The 15,013-nt window shown below is 33.5% G+C and overlaps 1 protein-coding gene across 12 annotated transcripts in view; it reads left to right on the top strand.

The window, feature by feature from the left end:
• Window positions 1-15,013, top strand: part of LOC134244046 (transient receptor potential cation channel subfamily V member 5-like) — a 24,158-nt gene extending 9,145 nt beyond the window's left edge. For 2 of the 12 annotated variants that reach the window (XM_062726301.1, XM_062726300.1), the window contains 14 exons: window positions 638-658; window positions 4,380-4,394; window positions 5,069-5,092; window positions 5,606-5,707; window positions 6,704-6,853; window positions 9,402-9,484; window positions 9,690-9,882; window positions 10,073-10,180; window positions 10,298-10,449; window positions 10,561-10,670; window positions 12,215-12,378; window positions 13,173-13,289; window positions 13,468-13,593; window positions 13,778-15,013. In XM_062726301.1, coding sequence (XP_062582285.1) covers window positions 638-658; window positions 4,380-4,394; window positions 5,069-5,092; window positions 5,606-5,707; window positions 6,704-6,853; window positions 9,402-9,484; window positions 9,690-9,882; window positions 10,073-10,180; window positions 10,298-10,449; window positions 10,561-10,670; window positions 12,215-12,378; window positions 13,173-13,289; window positions 13,468-13,593; window positions 13,778-13,933 — 1,521 coding nt within the window. In that variant the 3' untranslated portion in view covers window positions 13,934-15,013. Of the gene's footprint in view, window positions 1-637; window positions 659-4,379; window positions 4,395-5,068; window positions 5,093-5,605; window positions 5,708-6,703; window positions 6,854-9,401; window positions 9,485-9,689; window positions 9,883-10,072; window positions 10,181-10,297; window positions 10,450-10,560; window positions 10,671-11,144; window positions 11,291-12,214; window positions 12,379-13,172; window positions 13,290-13,467; window positions 13,594-13,777 lie in introns of those variants that run through there. The other 10 variants (XM_062726309.1, XM_062726308.1, XM_062726302.1 and 7 more) reach the window with 9 other exon arrangements.

Here is a 15,013-nt window from a genome sequence, read left to right as displayed (position 1 = left end):
AAACTACAAACTAAAGCATTCTGCATTTCTGATTCTTCTTATATTTTAATTTGTTTGATAAAATACTAGAAGACATCTTTACATTCAAAAAATGTCTGGTTTACATTTTTTGATACAAAAACACAACTTCTGTGAATTATCTTAACAAATTTTAAACAATTGCACATTAAGTTTTGTTTCATTTGATATTCTATTTGGACGACCTGAAATTCATTCGGGCAACCTGTGATCATACCAAGGTTGCCCAAATGGCGAGACCAAATTTTGACGAGTGTCGAACCCTGTTATGAAAAAGTTGGCTTGCATGATAATTTTATTATCATGATATTTCTATGCATAGTATAAATGTTTTCTGCAATTATGCAAATTATCACACAAGCCATTTGCTTGATCACACCATAAAATCAAAAACACCAGACTCTTATTTATCAAATATGTGAATTTTGATTTATTTTGTTGTTGTGTTATGTTAGCTTTCATGTATACAGAATGTAGTTATACCAGCACCTAAATATTTGCACTAAGCAATCCAGCTGCCAGGGAGGAGAATATGTGTCCTTTGGCCTCCACCAGACTCAACTGTTTCCTTATTCTTACTCTGTAATAACTTGAAATCTGACTTTGTATTTATGTTCAGGAGAGTGAATTTGATGGAGAGGTTTGATTTTATTTTTCCAGTAGAAGCACATCCCCTTTTTTTAATCACCTTTTATTACAAATTTTAATGTAGTTTTATATGCATAACATTTTATACTTCTTATTTTATCATTCTCTAACTTAGTAGTGACAGACTTAGAAGTTTTATTCCTTTACAGGCCACCAATTCTTAACCTTTTTGATCAATATTTGCTCATTTGACTTCAGTTGTCATTTTTTAATACAAGTATGTCAAAATTATAAATTCATAAGTGATCTATTCAGATTTTGTCTTAAATTAGTGATTTTAAGAGTTAAAGTTGTTCATTCATAGGGAGAATGATTCATAATACAGTACAGAACTTCAGCATCTGAAATACTAAAAACTCAAATACATGTATGCATCTAAGTGATTTGGAAGTTACATAGTTATATAACTTATCATGCATTAACCCTCAATATTTTGAATTTTTATGCCCCGCCATGAATATGGCCGGGGCATATAGTGTTTGTCATGTCCGTCTTCCGTCCTTCCGTCTGTCCTTCCGTCACACTTTGCGTTTAGCTCTTTTCAAAGCTAAGTTTCAAAGAAACTATTCAAGATATTTTCATCAAACTTTATATGCTGATAGATATTGATGAGAGCTTTGCAACTGCATCAACATTTTTTGACCTTTACCTTTCCTTTGACCTTGACCTCACTTTTCTTAAATTAGTGTTTAGCTCAAATTTAAAGATACCATTGAAGATGGTGTTATCAAACTTCACATGTTGATACATATTGATGAGACCTATTCAACTGCATCAACATTTTTGACCTTGACCTTTCCTTTGACCCTGACCTCACTTATCTTTAATTAGTGTTTCGCTTAGTTTTAAAGATACCATTCAAGATATCTTTATCAAACTTTATATGCTGTTATATATTAATGAGAGCAATTCAACTTCATCAACATTTTTGACCTTGACCTTTCCTTTGACCTCACTTTTCTTAAATCAGTGTCAAACTTCATATGCTGATACATAATGATGTATGCAATTTAACTGCATCAACAATTTTGATCTTGACCTCACTTTTATCAAATTGTGTTTAAGTCAGTTAATTAAAGACATTATTTCTAGATAGTTTTATCAAACTTCATATGTTGATACATATTTTTGAGAGATATGCAACTGCATCAACATTTTTGACCTTTGACCTTTGCTTTGACCTTTGACCTCACTTTTCCTAAATCAGTGTCAAACTTCATATGTTGATACATTCTCATGTAAACAATTCAACTGCATCAACAATTTTGACCTTTACCTTTTATTTGACCTTGACCTCACTTTTATCAAATTGTGTTTAAGTCAGTTTTAATTAAAGACATCATTTCTAGATATTTTTATCAAACTTAATATGTTGATACATATTGATGAGAGATATGCAACTGAATCATCATTTTTGACCTTGACCTTTGCTTTGACCTTGACCTCACTTCTCCTAAATCAGTGTCAAATGTCATATGCTGATAGATATTAAGGTACTAGTAAGCATTTCAAGTGTATCATTTTTTACCTTGACCTTTCATTTGACCTTGACCTCACTTTTATCCATTTGTGTTTAAGTCAGTTTTGAAGAAACCATTTATAATATTTTTCCAACTTCATATGGTGAAACATACTGATGAGAGCTTTTCAACTGCATCAACAGTTTTTGACCATGGCATTTCCTTTGACCTTGACCTCACTTTAATGAAATTAGTGTCAAACTTTATATGCTGATACATACTTATGTAAGCAATTCAACTACATCACTATTCAAGATATTCTGATCAAATTTTCATGCTGCTTTACTAATATACCCTCGGCGGGCATTCATGTCCCATGGACATATTTCTAGTTGTTTTTTGGTCCCGTCAAGGTCAAGATATTTCAGTTTACCTATTTGAAAAGTATCTGAAAGAAATAGATGAATGACTCAGTTCATAATTATAAGGCCCAAGATTCTTCTTTTGAGATTCCATGATAGACTTTCATTTAACAAGTTACTGAAATATACATTTTTCTTCACCCTATTAGCAGTAGATTAATCATTTTTTGAATTCCAAATAATGCCTTTTATTACTTACTAAGCTAGTTCACTTTTAATTCCTGTTTAATATTGGTAAAGTTAATATGTTGCTTTTGATATGCCCCACGACTTCCAGGGTTCGACACTAACGGTAGACCGGCGGCCCGAGTCCACCAAAAAATTGGAAGGTCCACCAAATGTTAAGGACTAGGTGGACCGTCGGTCCACTTAAAATTTAAACACCACATTTAAAGACAATGAAATTCCAGTAACTCAAATTATTAATTCCTCCATACCTTTATTATACAAGAATTAAATATACATGTAAAAAATGTTTAGGTAATGAGGGGGGCAAATACTAAGTCGATATATTTTACATGTAAAATTGATAACTCCAATATTAACAATATTATTGAGACGCAAGAACATTCAAAACGGATGTTGAATAAGCATGAAAAATCCGTGCCAAATTTAGCCAGTCTCTCCTCTGTTTACGTAATGCACAGAAAGGTGTGAAAATTACATTGGGTAACAGGAAATCGCTTCACGCCTGTACGCACACTGTTGGAGATAATCAGAATTGATTGACAGCTGCACTTAAGCATTGTTTTTTAAATTAAATAGATGTTCAAACAGGCGTAATTTACATTAAATGAACTATTATCTGCAGTTTCATTTTCTTTTCTTGATATACATATTATATCACTACTTATTTGAATAAATAATAAATTTAAAAAATAATTAATTGATACAGATATATGTACCTATGTCAGTTTTGCACTGTAGTAAAAAAAAATGATCTAGCCACGGATACATGAAAAATTCACTTGTTTAATAATTGAACAAATTAATTAATAATTGGAGTTTGAAATTTAATCTACCTGTGGAAGCGAAATAAATGCAGGTTTTCACCATTGTAACTTAATGATAATTATTAAAATATTTCTTTGGTTTTTAGATTAATAGTTTTTTTTTTTTCTAATTTTTTACAATATTTCTGAAAAAAATCTGTCTAGTCCTTTATATTGATTTGATTCTATTGACTGGTTGGATTTATGCTTTATTGGTCTGTCTGGTATCGGTATATATTAAAGTTAGTTTTAATTAACGCCTTGTGTAATGTTTCATTCATTTATTCAATCATTTATAAAGGTCCACCAGATATTAAGAAGGTCCAGCAATAATTTTTGACAAGTGGACCTGCGGTCCACCAAGGTAAAAAAGTTAGTGTCGAACCCTGACTTCTTAGTTCTGGGTAATTAACCTCTGAGTCACCTTTCTCATGATTGCATGCATTCTAATTATGAGCTACCATTATGCAAACTCCACTGTTGTTTTACTGCATTCGGATAAAAAATTATTGCCTTAACGTTCTTAAATTTTAATTTCATTTTTCACAGAAAGTTCCTTCACTTTTTTTTCGTAAGATTGGACACATGTCTTTCTTTGAATTCAAACACTCATGAGTTTAAAATCATATATTCTGAGATCAAAGTTATGACTTTTAGACTTAATTCATAGTAATAAAATCAATCTACATCTCAGCTTTAGTATATCTTTGTAATTATGACCTTGTTCTGACATTTAGTTTATTTCATTATAACGATGATCTTGTAACATTTCAGTTAGTCTCATTGTAATGATGAATCTGTTCTAACATTTCATTCTTTTTCTTCCATGCTGCCCTCAGTATGCTTCTAAAAAGGTTTGTATTAGATTTCCTGTCTTATATGTTGGCTAGCCCCGTATATGTATATATTGATTATAAATGAACATGTGTGATGTATTGCATCCCTTGTTATAAATAATCCCCAATGTTGCAATAAAGTGAAAATTGAGATGTAATTGTAATATTGAATTTGTAATGCATGTAATGTCAGTAAATCCTTAATTACATGTGCATAAAAAAACAATCCAAATCAATCTACTCTCTGTCTGTGCATTATATATGTTACAGTTGTGTGTTTAGAGCTAGAGAATAAGAAATCATGGGTGCCAGCCACCCCAAAGCCAGAATCCCCCATGTATGAATGCCCAAAATATTTTTTTGGGGGTGGAGGCACCTATGTATCTGTTTGAGAGCTATAAATTTAAGAAATCTCTGATAAGATCTACTATTCAATTCTAAAGGTTAAAGTCTAAACAGAGTGCCATAATATTGTTCAATTTTGGTAGAAAATCCACAGTTTTTTCTCTGTCAATACTTTTCAATGAAATGTAGATGAATAGTGAACTAGTGGGCTAACTTGCTATAATGATGATACAATTTATTACTCCTATGGAAAAAAATGCAGAAATTGATACCAAAGAAGTCAGGGCAGTAGTTTTCAGTTTATTTAAAGATGTATAAAATTTTAAAAATGTCATCTCTGAAAACAGATTGAACTTGATAACAGCCCAGCGGTAAAGTATAGATGGTGTATTTTGTGAAGAAAAGTAGTTGAGACCGTGTGAATTATGTGATAAAATTTTAAATGGTAGAACATTTTTGAGACTGATTAGAAATTGATGTGAGATAATCTTGATATCATTGAAGTAACACCAGATCTGGTACATTGTTGTGCCTTTATTCTGCTTTGTAGGGTTTTGTATTACCTGTTGTATAATTATATGTTGTACGTTTTGTTATGTTTGTAGTGTCAAAGCCAGATGCTGCACTCTGCACTCAAATCATTCATTTATGCACAATATGTATTCATGTACTTTCTGTTTTTTCAGTGTCTGTCTTAAATCATTTCCTCATTTATTTTTATCATATTAATTCATTAAAATATGATTTTCAGTTATTAATTTAATTTATAATTTAATGAATATATCATGCTTTATAATAGTCTCTTTCACCCAGCATGTAATATATAAAGCACTGCGTATTACCTGTATGTAGACTGGATACTGATATTTCTCTGTTTATGACAGGACATGTTTAACCTGCTACTGGACCTGGGAGCCAGACTGGACATCAAGAACAGACAGGGCCTAACACCACTGACACTGGCCGCAACACTGACCAGGAAAGAGGTAATGTAGTGAGAAGTCTGACAGACAGACAGACAGGGCCTAACACCACTCCCACTGGCCGCATCAGAGGTATTGTAATGGGAGGTCAGACAGACAGACAGACAAACAGGGTCTAACACCACTCACACCGGCCACAACACTGACCAGGAAAGAGGTAATGTAGTGAGAAGTCTGACAGACAGACAGACAGGGTCTAACACCACTCACACTGGCAGCATCAGAGGTATTGTAATGGGAGGTCAGACAGACAGACAGACAGACAGGGTCTAACACCACTCACACCGGCCACAACACTGACCAGGAAAGAGGTAATGTAGTGAGAAGTCTGACAGACAGACAGACAGGGTCTAACACCACTCACACTGGCAGCATCAGAGGTATTGTAATGGGAGGTCAGACAGACAGACAGACAGACAGGGTCTAACACCACTCACACCGGCCACAACACTGACCAGGAAAGAGGTAATGTAGTGAGAAGTCTGACAGACAGACAGACAGACAGACAGGGTCTAACACCACTCACACTGGCAGCATCAGAGGTATTGTAATGGGAGGTCAGACAGACAGACAGACAGACAGGGTCTAACACCACTCACACCGGCCACAACACTGACCAGGAAAGAGGTAAGGTAATGGGAAGTCTGCCAGACAGACAGCTAACTAGACAGACAGACAGCAAGACAGACAGCTAGATGGACAGACAGACAGGGTTTCACACCACTCACACTGGCTGCAACAGTGACCAGGAAAGAGGTAAAGTAATGGGAAGTCTGACAGACAGACAGACAGGGTCTAACACCACTGACATTGGCCGCGACACTCACTTGGAAAGAGGTGGCAAAACAGACAGACAAACAGACATGGTGCATGGGTCATTTATTTACATTGATGTAAATTTTAGAAATTTCCCTCTACAAAGCATTAAAAATAAACAGTACTTTTACTTGTTCTGGGTATTTTATGTATGATTTTTAGATGTATAGTATTTATTTATAGATGTATGAGCACATTTTGGAGAGGATTCGTCAGGTGTGCTGGATCTATGGAAATGTGACGTGTGCTGGTTACCCTCTGAAAGACATTGACACAATCTCTGAGACTGGCGACATCAATAGGAACTCAGCCTTAAACTTAGTTGTCTATGGGGTAGGTAGACTAACATTTTATATATAGTAAATAATAACTCCTCCCTTAACTTATTTGTCTATGGGATAGGTATATCAAAATCACAAATAATAACTCCTCCCTAAACTTAGTTGTCTGTGGGGTGGGTAGACCAACAACACAAATACTGTAAAACGAGAAAATTTGGCGCATACGTATTTAGCACAAACGCAATTTGGAATACATTGGCACAAATAAATTTTAGCGCTTGCACTTGTCATTAAAATATATAATGTGATATTATTTTTTTAATGCACGCCCATATTTGAATTTTTGGTTAGTCAAGAAGGAAACACAATTATAGCACTCCCGTATATAAGTAAACAATCGTCAACTTTACCATGGTGTTGCAATCACATAGACGTGGCACAAAGTTAAATTTTATTTTAATTTTATTTTAAATGAAAGAAATGGAGTATTTATGCATTTTATTCATATTAAAACAATGCATGCATTGAAGAAAAGTTACTTGGATAAACGGTAATCACAATCAGGTATTGTCTGCAAGCTCAATTGCCATGCTTGATTGCATTGTTTACCTCGAGGCGATAGATGATTGACACGCCAAGAAGCCAAACTTTGAAGGTGCTAATGAGTATCGAGTAACAACTAACAATAGTTTAATTAAATAAATTATGATTTGGCAGAACTTTCTCGATTGATCCTACCATGTACACTGCTAGTGTGTATATAAAATCCAACGATCCTTCGACATTGCGTAATTGCACGTTCCGGTTTACATGTACTTATGTGAAAGCTTTGAACATATACAACAAAATAATATTTAGAATACCAATAGTGCACAATAAATTTTAGCGTTCAGGCGCTCTTGCGCCAAAAGCGCTAAAATTAGTAGTGCGCCAAATATTCTCGTTTTAAAGTAATAACTCCTCCATAAACTTAGTTGTCTGTGGGGTAGGTAGACAGACAGCTTAGATAAGTTAGATAACTACTCTTTAAGCTTAGTTGTCTATGGGGTAGGTAGATGAACAAAATAAATAATAACCCATCCTTAAACTTTGTTTTCTATGGGGTAGGTAGATGAACAAAATAAATAATAACTCCTCCCTAGTCTTAGTTGTCTATGGAGTAGGTAGATACACAACATAAATAATAACTCCTCCCTAGTCTTAGTTGTCTATGGAGTAGGTAAATAAATAAAATAAATAATAACTCCTCCCTAGTCTTAGTTGTCTATGGAGTAGGTAAATAAATAAAATAAATAATAACTCCTCCCTAGTCTTAGTTGTCTATTGGGTAGGTACATCAACAACATGAATAATAATTACTCCTTAAAATTAGTTGTCTATGGGGAAGGTAGACAAACAGCATAGATAACTAGGGGACTTATTGTTCACAGAACAATAAGAGGTCTTTCCACCTTCTTTGAATTTCAATTTTGTTTAATATTTACCAATTAAAGATAATAAAAAAAACACCAGAAGTGGCTTAAAGCATAAAAAAAAATGAAATTTTGAAATTGTTGGAATGACCTTGACTTTTGACCTTGAAAAAATTTTCAAGGTCAAAGGTCAAGAGTCAGATTGCAATTAACCCCATGCCTCTACGACTTAAAGTTTTGAAGATATGAGGTTTTATAGTAAGCACAAAGACTTTAAAGGGTGATAACTCATATAAGGGGTCATTAGATCTTTTGCTTTAAAACTCTAAAGTTGGGACTAAAGACCCTGAAGACATTAGTGAAGATTTCATGTCTATACGGTTTACGGTTTCGAAGGAGTAGCGATAACAAGGTTTTTCGCACGAGGGGCAATAACTTTTCAAAGGGTCAATCTTAGGGGACAAGAATGAAATCTTTGAAAGAGTTGTAAGAGTACATATTAAAGACAAAAGATAGATAGAATATGTTTAAGGACAAGAGCTATAGAAGGAAATTTATTTCTCATACTTGGAATGACCTTGACCTTTGACCTTGGTATAAATTTGAAGGTCAAAAGTCAATAAATCTTATGCAGTTGGTTTCATGTCTCTAAATCTTCTCGTTTTAATTTTTTTAAATTTTTTGTAAAATTTAGAAACTTTCAGGGGCAATAATTCATAGAAAGGGTCGAAGAACTTTTACAATGATTAGACTGAAAAGTGTCCTTAATTAGTTGAAGACATTGGTGAAGGTTTTATATCTCTACGGTTTACGGTTTCGAAGGAGTAGTGATAACAAGCTTTACAACAAAAGGGGCAGTAACTGTGTAAGGGGTAAAAGTACAAATATGTTGGGTCGTTTTTCAGAATAACTTAATATCCAGTATCATGAACTATAAAGTTTTTCGATAAGTCTTGCAGTTTCAAAAGTCCGGCAGAAAAAGAATAAGAAACATAAGCATTTCAAGAGGTCTTTCCACAGAAAGGTGGAAAGACTTAATAACTTAATAACCCATCCTTAACCTTAGGTTTCTGTAGAATTACAGAGGCCCTTGGTCAGGTTTTATTTTGTGATTTGTTTGTTCTGAGTGAATTGTTATTTTTGTTTGTTCTAAGTGAAGCTATTAATGGTGAAATATTCATTTTTCAGACCGAGGATGGGCATCTTGACATGATGGACGGACTTATCGTGGAACTTCTGAAAGACAAGTGGAAAACCTTTGTTGGACACAGGTCAGTAGACACATGACCACAGACTTAATTATTCCTGTTTATAATGCTTTTAATGAGCAACTGAATAAAGGATTTAGTTTAAGAATATTTTATTTTATCGGAAGATTAGAAGAAGGAAACATTTTTTATTTCAAACAGTATTATATATGCTTTTCTTTTGAAATTTATGAAGTGTTATTTTAACAAGAAGTGTTTTTTGATATAGGTTTTACAGAAGATTTGCCATCTTCTTTCTTTACTTCATCCTGTTCATGTTTGCATTTATCCTTCGTCCCGGAAGTGACTTATGTCCCACTAAGACTGCCAGTACCGATAACACGACAGTGACTCAGACTAGCGCAGTAACCACAGAGAGTGACGGCTGTTACCTCATCAAAGCCTGCCGTACAGAGGATAAAGTAGGGGGCTATCATTCTTTATTGTATAAAAAAAAAACTTAACTTCTTAGTGCCAGGAGGTCAAACTCATAATCAATAAGTTGTATTTATTGAAAGGGACACATACCAGTAATGTTAATGAATGAAAGATGTTGATGTCAGTCCAGAACATTTTGTAAACCTTGAAGCAATTTTTGCTGGGACATTGTAGGTGAGGTTTGCTCTGGAGATCTTGGTGTTGATTGGAGCTATATGGTACATCTTTATCGCTATGAAGGAGATCTTCCACCAGGGTTTCAGGGTCTTCTTCACCACTCTTGTAAGTATCGTCCCACAGAAATCTTCATTAAATCTGCGATTCCTAGTGCTAAGCATTGTCTGAGTTTTACATACAAATGATGGACTTAAGTTGTCCTGGACTTTTTATGTGGAGTAGAAAGGTGCCCCGGCCAAGGCGATGTTTCTGCTGTCTGACGTGTTGGTCGTGTTGATGCTGCCGGGCCGAGCTCTCTGTCAACACGAGTATGAGGACATCATTGCTGTGTTTGCCATCCTCTTCACAGCTCCCTACTTCCTCTTCTTTTGCAGGTATACGCTCAATAAAAATTGATATGTAGAAATTCTTGTGTCCAGTTGATGAAATTACTGTGTTTTCATAATCTGGAAAGGTTCATCAGGATTTTATTTTCTTTATTTCAGAGGCTTTAAGATTGTGGGTCCTTTTGTTGTGATGATTTACAAAATGATTGCTGGAGATTTACTAAGGTGGATCATCATCTACCTGGTTTTCATCATTGGTTTCTCTCAAGGTATACAAGTTAGGATAAAAACAGAATCATTCTATGATGCAAGAATATATAAATCTCAGAAGCATAATGCATGCATGCTAATAACAGATATAACAAAATTAGCAAAGATTGGTAGAGATATGGGTTTTGTACAGCAGAAAATTAATTTGTTCAGAATTCTTGGGCAAAATTGGACAAAATCTGCTACAAATGATGCTAGTGGCTTAAGCTTGTGGTGTCATAATCTTTTAATAACTTACATATCTTATTAAAATTGTACACATTAAACAGAAAAAAATCTACATTTTACCTCCCCATGGTGAAAATTTAAAATTGTACAGAGAATTTAGAAAACTTGTACTACATTTATTAAAAAAAATAATTTTTATAAACATTAAGAAAATATTTATAAATAATAGACTATGTATAAGGTATGTACCAGCTTAATTCTGAGAACAGAGAAACAGATGCTGTTAAATATTTGTTTTGTTTCAGCGATGTACATCATATTTTTAAATGTACAAGGGAGCCCGTTCAATGACCCGGTGGAGGCCATTATGGGGATGTTTATGATGTCCCTGGGGGAGTTTGGGGACTATTACGAGTCCTTCTCTCAGACCAATCACCCTATCCTCAGCAAAGTAGGGGACACCACTCTGTAACTCTGTTTCCCTTTAACGCTGTTGTTATTAACTTGATGTTTGTTGGTCACTCTCTCTCACTACTCTGGGGTATGCAGGGGTGATATGTGACCTTTCAGTCTAATATTAATGATGTGCTGTACTTATACTTTCAGTTTTGTTGTTAAAATAACCTTTAATTTCATTTTCTGCAGTGTGACTTGAAAATATAGTTTAGTTGTCCTGCTTTTGACAAACGCTATTAGAAATGGAATCCGATGATGATTTCATCATGGATGAATATTAATTTGCAAATCTTGTAAATGATGTCACAACTTTAATTTGTGGTTATTATTTCTATCAGTAAAATATTCAAGTGGAATTATCCATCCCTCAAAGAAAATATTTCTGATTTCATTATTTAGCGGTAAAAGCGATGTGAAATTTGTCAAAGGCAGAATATACTAGCGTGTTTGGTTTATGTTTTTTGTTTTGTTTTTTTTAAATGCGCATCATTTTGCTTTAGTTAACAGTGATATTGCATAGCTGTTGTTGATATATAAGCATGGACAAAGTAATAAATCATGAACATGAATTTTACACAGTCAGTGGTAAAATAACAAATTCAAACTTGGGCAAAAGGGGAATTACTTTAAAAATTCAACTATATATACAGTGTACCTGTATTACTTGTAAGCTGTACATTTACTACTGGGTACCGTTTTGAGAAATAATTTTTGATTAAGCCCTTATTCCTGACAGCAATAATTAGTCTATCATTACAATCTTTTATGAATCTTCATTTACAGGGCAGTGGACATATTTATAACTTTATTTTAAGCTATATGTATTATTTCTTCTCCTCTTTATTTATGTTACATCTTTCTTTTTTTCAGTTTGATCACTTTGTTTTAACTTTTCTTCAGTTATCTGTGTTTATTTCAGCTTTTTATATTGCATTTGTTAATGGTACCTGTGATCCCAGTTCAGATCCCTGTGTTTTCTTGAGTCCCATTGAGTCAATCGTGGGGATGTTTGCCATGAATGTCGGGGAATTTGAGGACATTTACGGCACTTTTGATTCCTCCGAATATCCCACGGTGGTCAAAGTAAGTCCAGGGAATACAAATTGACTGGGTTGATTAAGGAACTTAGTACAAACAAGAATATATATGTATCAATATTAGTAGTAAAAACATACAAAGGTTACCATGCATGTTTGGTTACATTATATTGTTGTGTTTTCCCCATGTAGTTGAGACACAGGTACCCCTATATTATTCACACAATTTTATAGATATAGCTCTATTGCTTTTGTTTGAAAAGAATATTTTTGCCTTGATATTTTGGTACTTATATTGTTTAGAAACATTAGCTTTTTATAGTCATAGTATGGCTGTATTTGAATAAATTATTTTTTTGTGTAATTTTTAATGCACTTTTTTTTCAATTTCAGTAATTTTGAATTTCTGAGAAATATGGTGTATTACACTTTAAATTTTGTTGATATTCACTCTAAGTTTTGAGCACAGAAAACTATAACTTAATGATTCTTTCACTACCTATATTTATATGTTTACCCAAAAATCCATAAAATTTCACCTATTTAAAATTTGTATCCCTTTAATCAGTTTGAATGAGTAACTTTCAAATTAACTTTCATCATGAACTTGACATTTCTTCATTAATATGGGTAAAGGTAACTATTCAATCCTTTTAATCATTCAGTTTTAACTTTAAATGAATGAATTAAATATTTAATTAATTATTTGAAATTCAGTAACAAATTATCTGAGATATTTTAATGAGTTTCTTCCTATTTTGTTGAGTTAAATATGAAGAACCTGTTATGACATCATTTCCTGTTAACCTGTTGTGACATCATTTCCTGTTTACATTCTAGATAATCTTTATGATCTATATGATCATGGTAACTCTGCTGCTGGTTAACATGTTAATTGCGATGATGGGAAATACATATCAGCTGATTAATGAGACACAGAAGGAATGGTTCAGACAGGTAATGGAGATATTAAAATGCAAAGAACTGTTTCATACAATTATTCTAACCAGTTAATTTTCTTATGTAAATAAATTATTGTTGATAGATATTGTGTTACAATATAGTCATCCAGCACACAAACACAAATTAGATATTTAGCACAAACATGGGTACTACATGTACTAATATTTTTCAGTGGGCTAAAATTGTTTTGGTGGTAGAGCAGAGTGTAACAACAGAAATCAGACGAACACAGCGACAGAAATATTCTCAACCGAGCGCTGACGGGGACAGAATGTTTATTGTCAGATGGCATCAAACTGTAAGTGTAGCAAAATGATAAGCAATCCACATGAATCCTGTAAAAACGTGTACTAGTATCTTATTCATGAAGCAAAAGTGAGGATAAAATCATTATTATATTCTAAACTACCTTTATGGATATCTTAATGTAGTACATGTAATTCTTTCCTCTGTTGCATAATGTTTGAAATTGTTATTCACAGCAAAAGGAGCAGGAAGAGATGGCCCGGCAGAAGGAGGAGATTTACCAGAAACAGAGGAAGGCTGCAGCAGAGAAGAGAAAGAACATCTTCCGTAAGATGTCCACACCCAAAGTGATCGACACCAGAGAGGCGGAGGAAGGTCACATCAACATGTAAAGGGATGGCAATCCTAACTACTGAGGGCAGTCCTAACATTGCCAAGATATGGATGTCCAATGGAAGCCACATTACAAACTCGATCTACAGGAGTTGTGCATTATTATGAAAGATTTTATTTTTCCTGTGAAAAATGTCTGTGTGCCCAAGTTTTGGTACAGAAATCTTTTTATATTTCCCTATTTCTAGTCAATCATTTTTTTAAAAAGTGACCGATGATTGTTTTTTGGCTGAATATTATGTGTGCCTTAACACGCTATTGTCCTAATGTCACTTTGACCATCACTCTGTTCATCCTCAGGTGTCAGGGTCAGCTTATTTGGTTACTTTATTTAACCTTTGAAAAATCTTCTATACTGAAGTGACAGATATGCTGATTGATTAAAGTGAGTATTACATCCTCTCAGTGAAGTTGTGAAAATCATGTCCTCTTTTTTAAATTATTTTCATTCCTGAGCATCATTGGGCCAAGCTTTATGCAATTTGATGATAACATAAACCTATAAAACTATAAAATACTGTACAGTGTATTTATCCTGAGAAAATTTATGATACTCAGGTGAGTGTTTAGGCCCATGAGCCTCATGATTTATAGACTGTCCGTCCATGTTACATATAACCAGTCATAATTTTATTTGCCATTTCCATTCTCTATGAAACCATCTGGTATCAAAAGCTACCTGCTTTTTTTCTTACATATACTGGTAATTCATAGTATGATTATATTTTTTATATGTATTTGACAACCATTTTTATGATTTATATATTTTTTTCACATACATATACTTCTAGTTTACTTAACGCTGAAAACTATTTTTTATAATTTTATTGATACTGCATTGCATTTTGTCCATGCTTTACTGTGATATTATGAGAAAAAAAATCTATTTATACATACATGTACATACAGCTGTATTTGTTTTTTGTGTGTTATTTAAGATTCTTCACAAATATTTTATCTGCTGAAAACTATGATCATTTGTTGTTTTAGATGACCAAATATTGTTGTTAATATGAACAGGCCATATATATGCATTGTCAATATTTTATAACACATTAAATATTGCATTGCTAGCAAAA

This window comes from Saccostrea cucullata, unplaced genomic scaffold (genome assembly GCF_032062105.1).
Source record: "Saccostrea cucullata isolate Sc308-1 unplaced genomic scaffold, CSIRO_AGI_Scuc_v1 ctg108, whole genome shotgun sequence".
NCBI lineage: Eukaryota > Metazoa > Mollusca > Bivalvia > Ostreida > Ostreidae > Saccostrea > Saccostrea cuccullata.
This window is presented reverse-complemented; position numbering and strand designations above follow the sequence as displayed.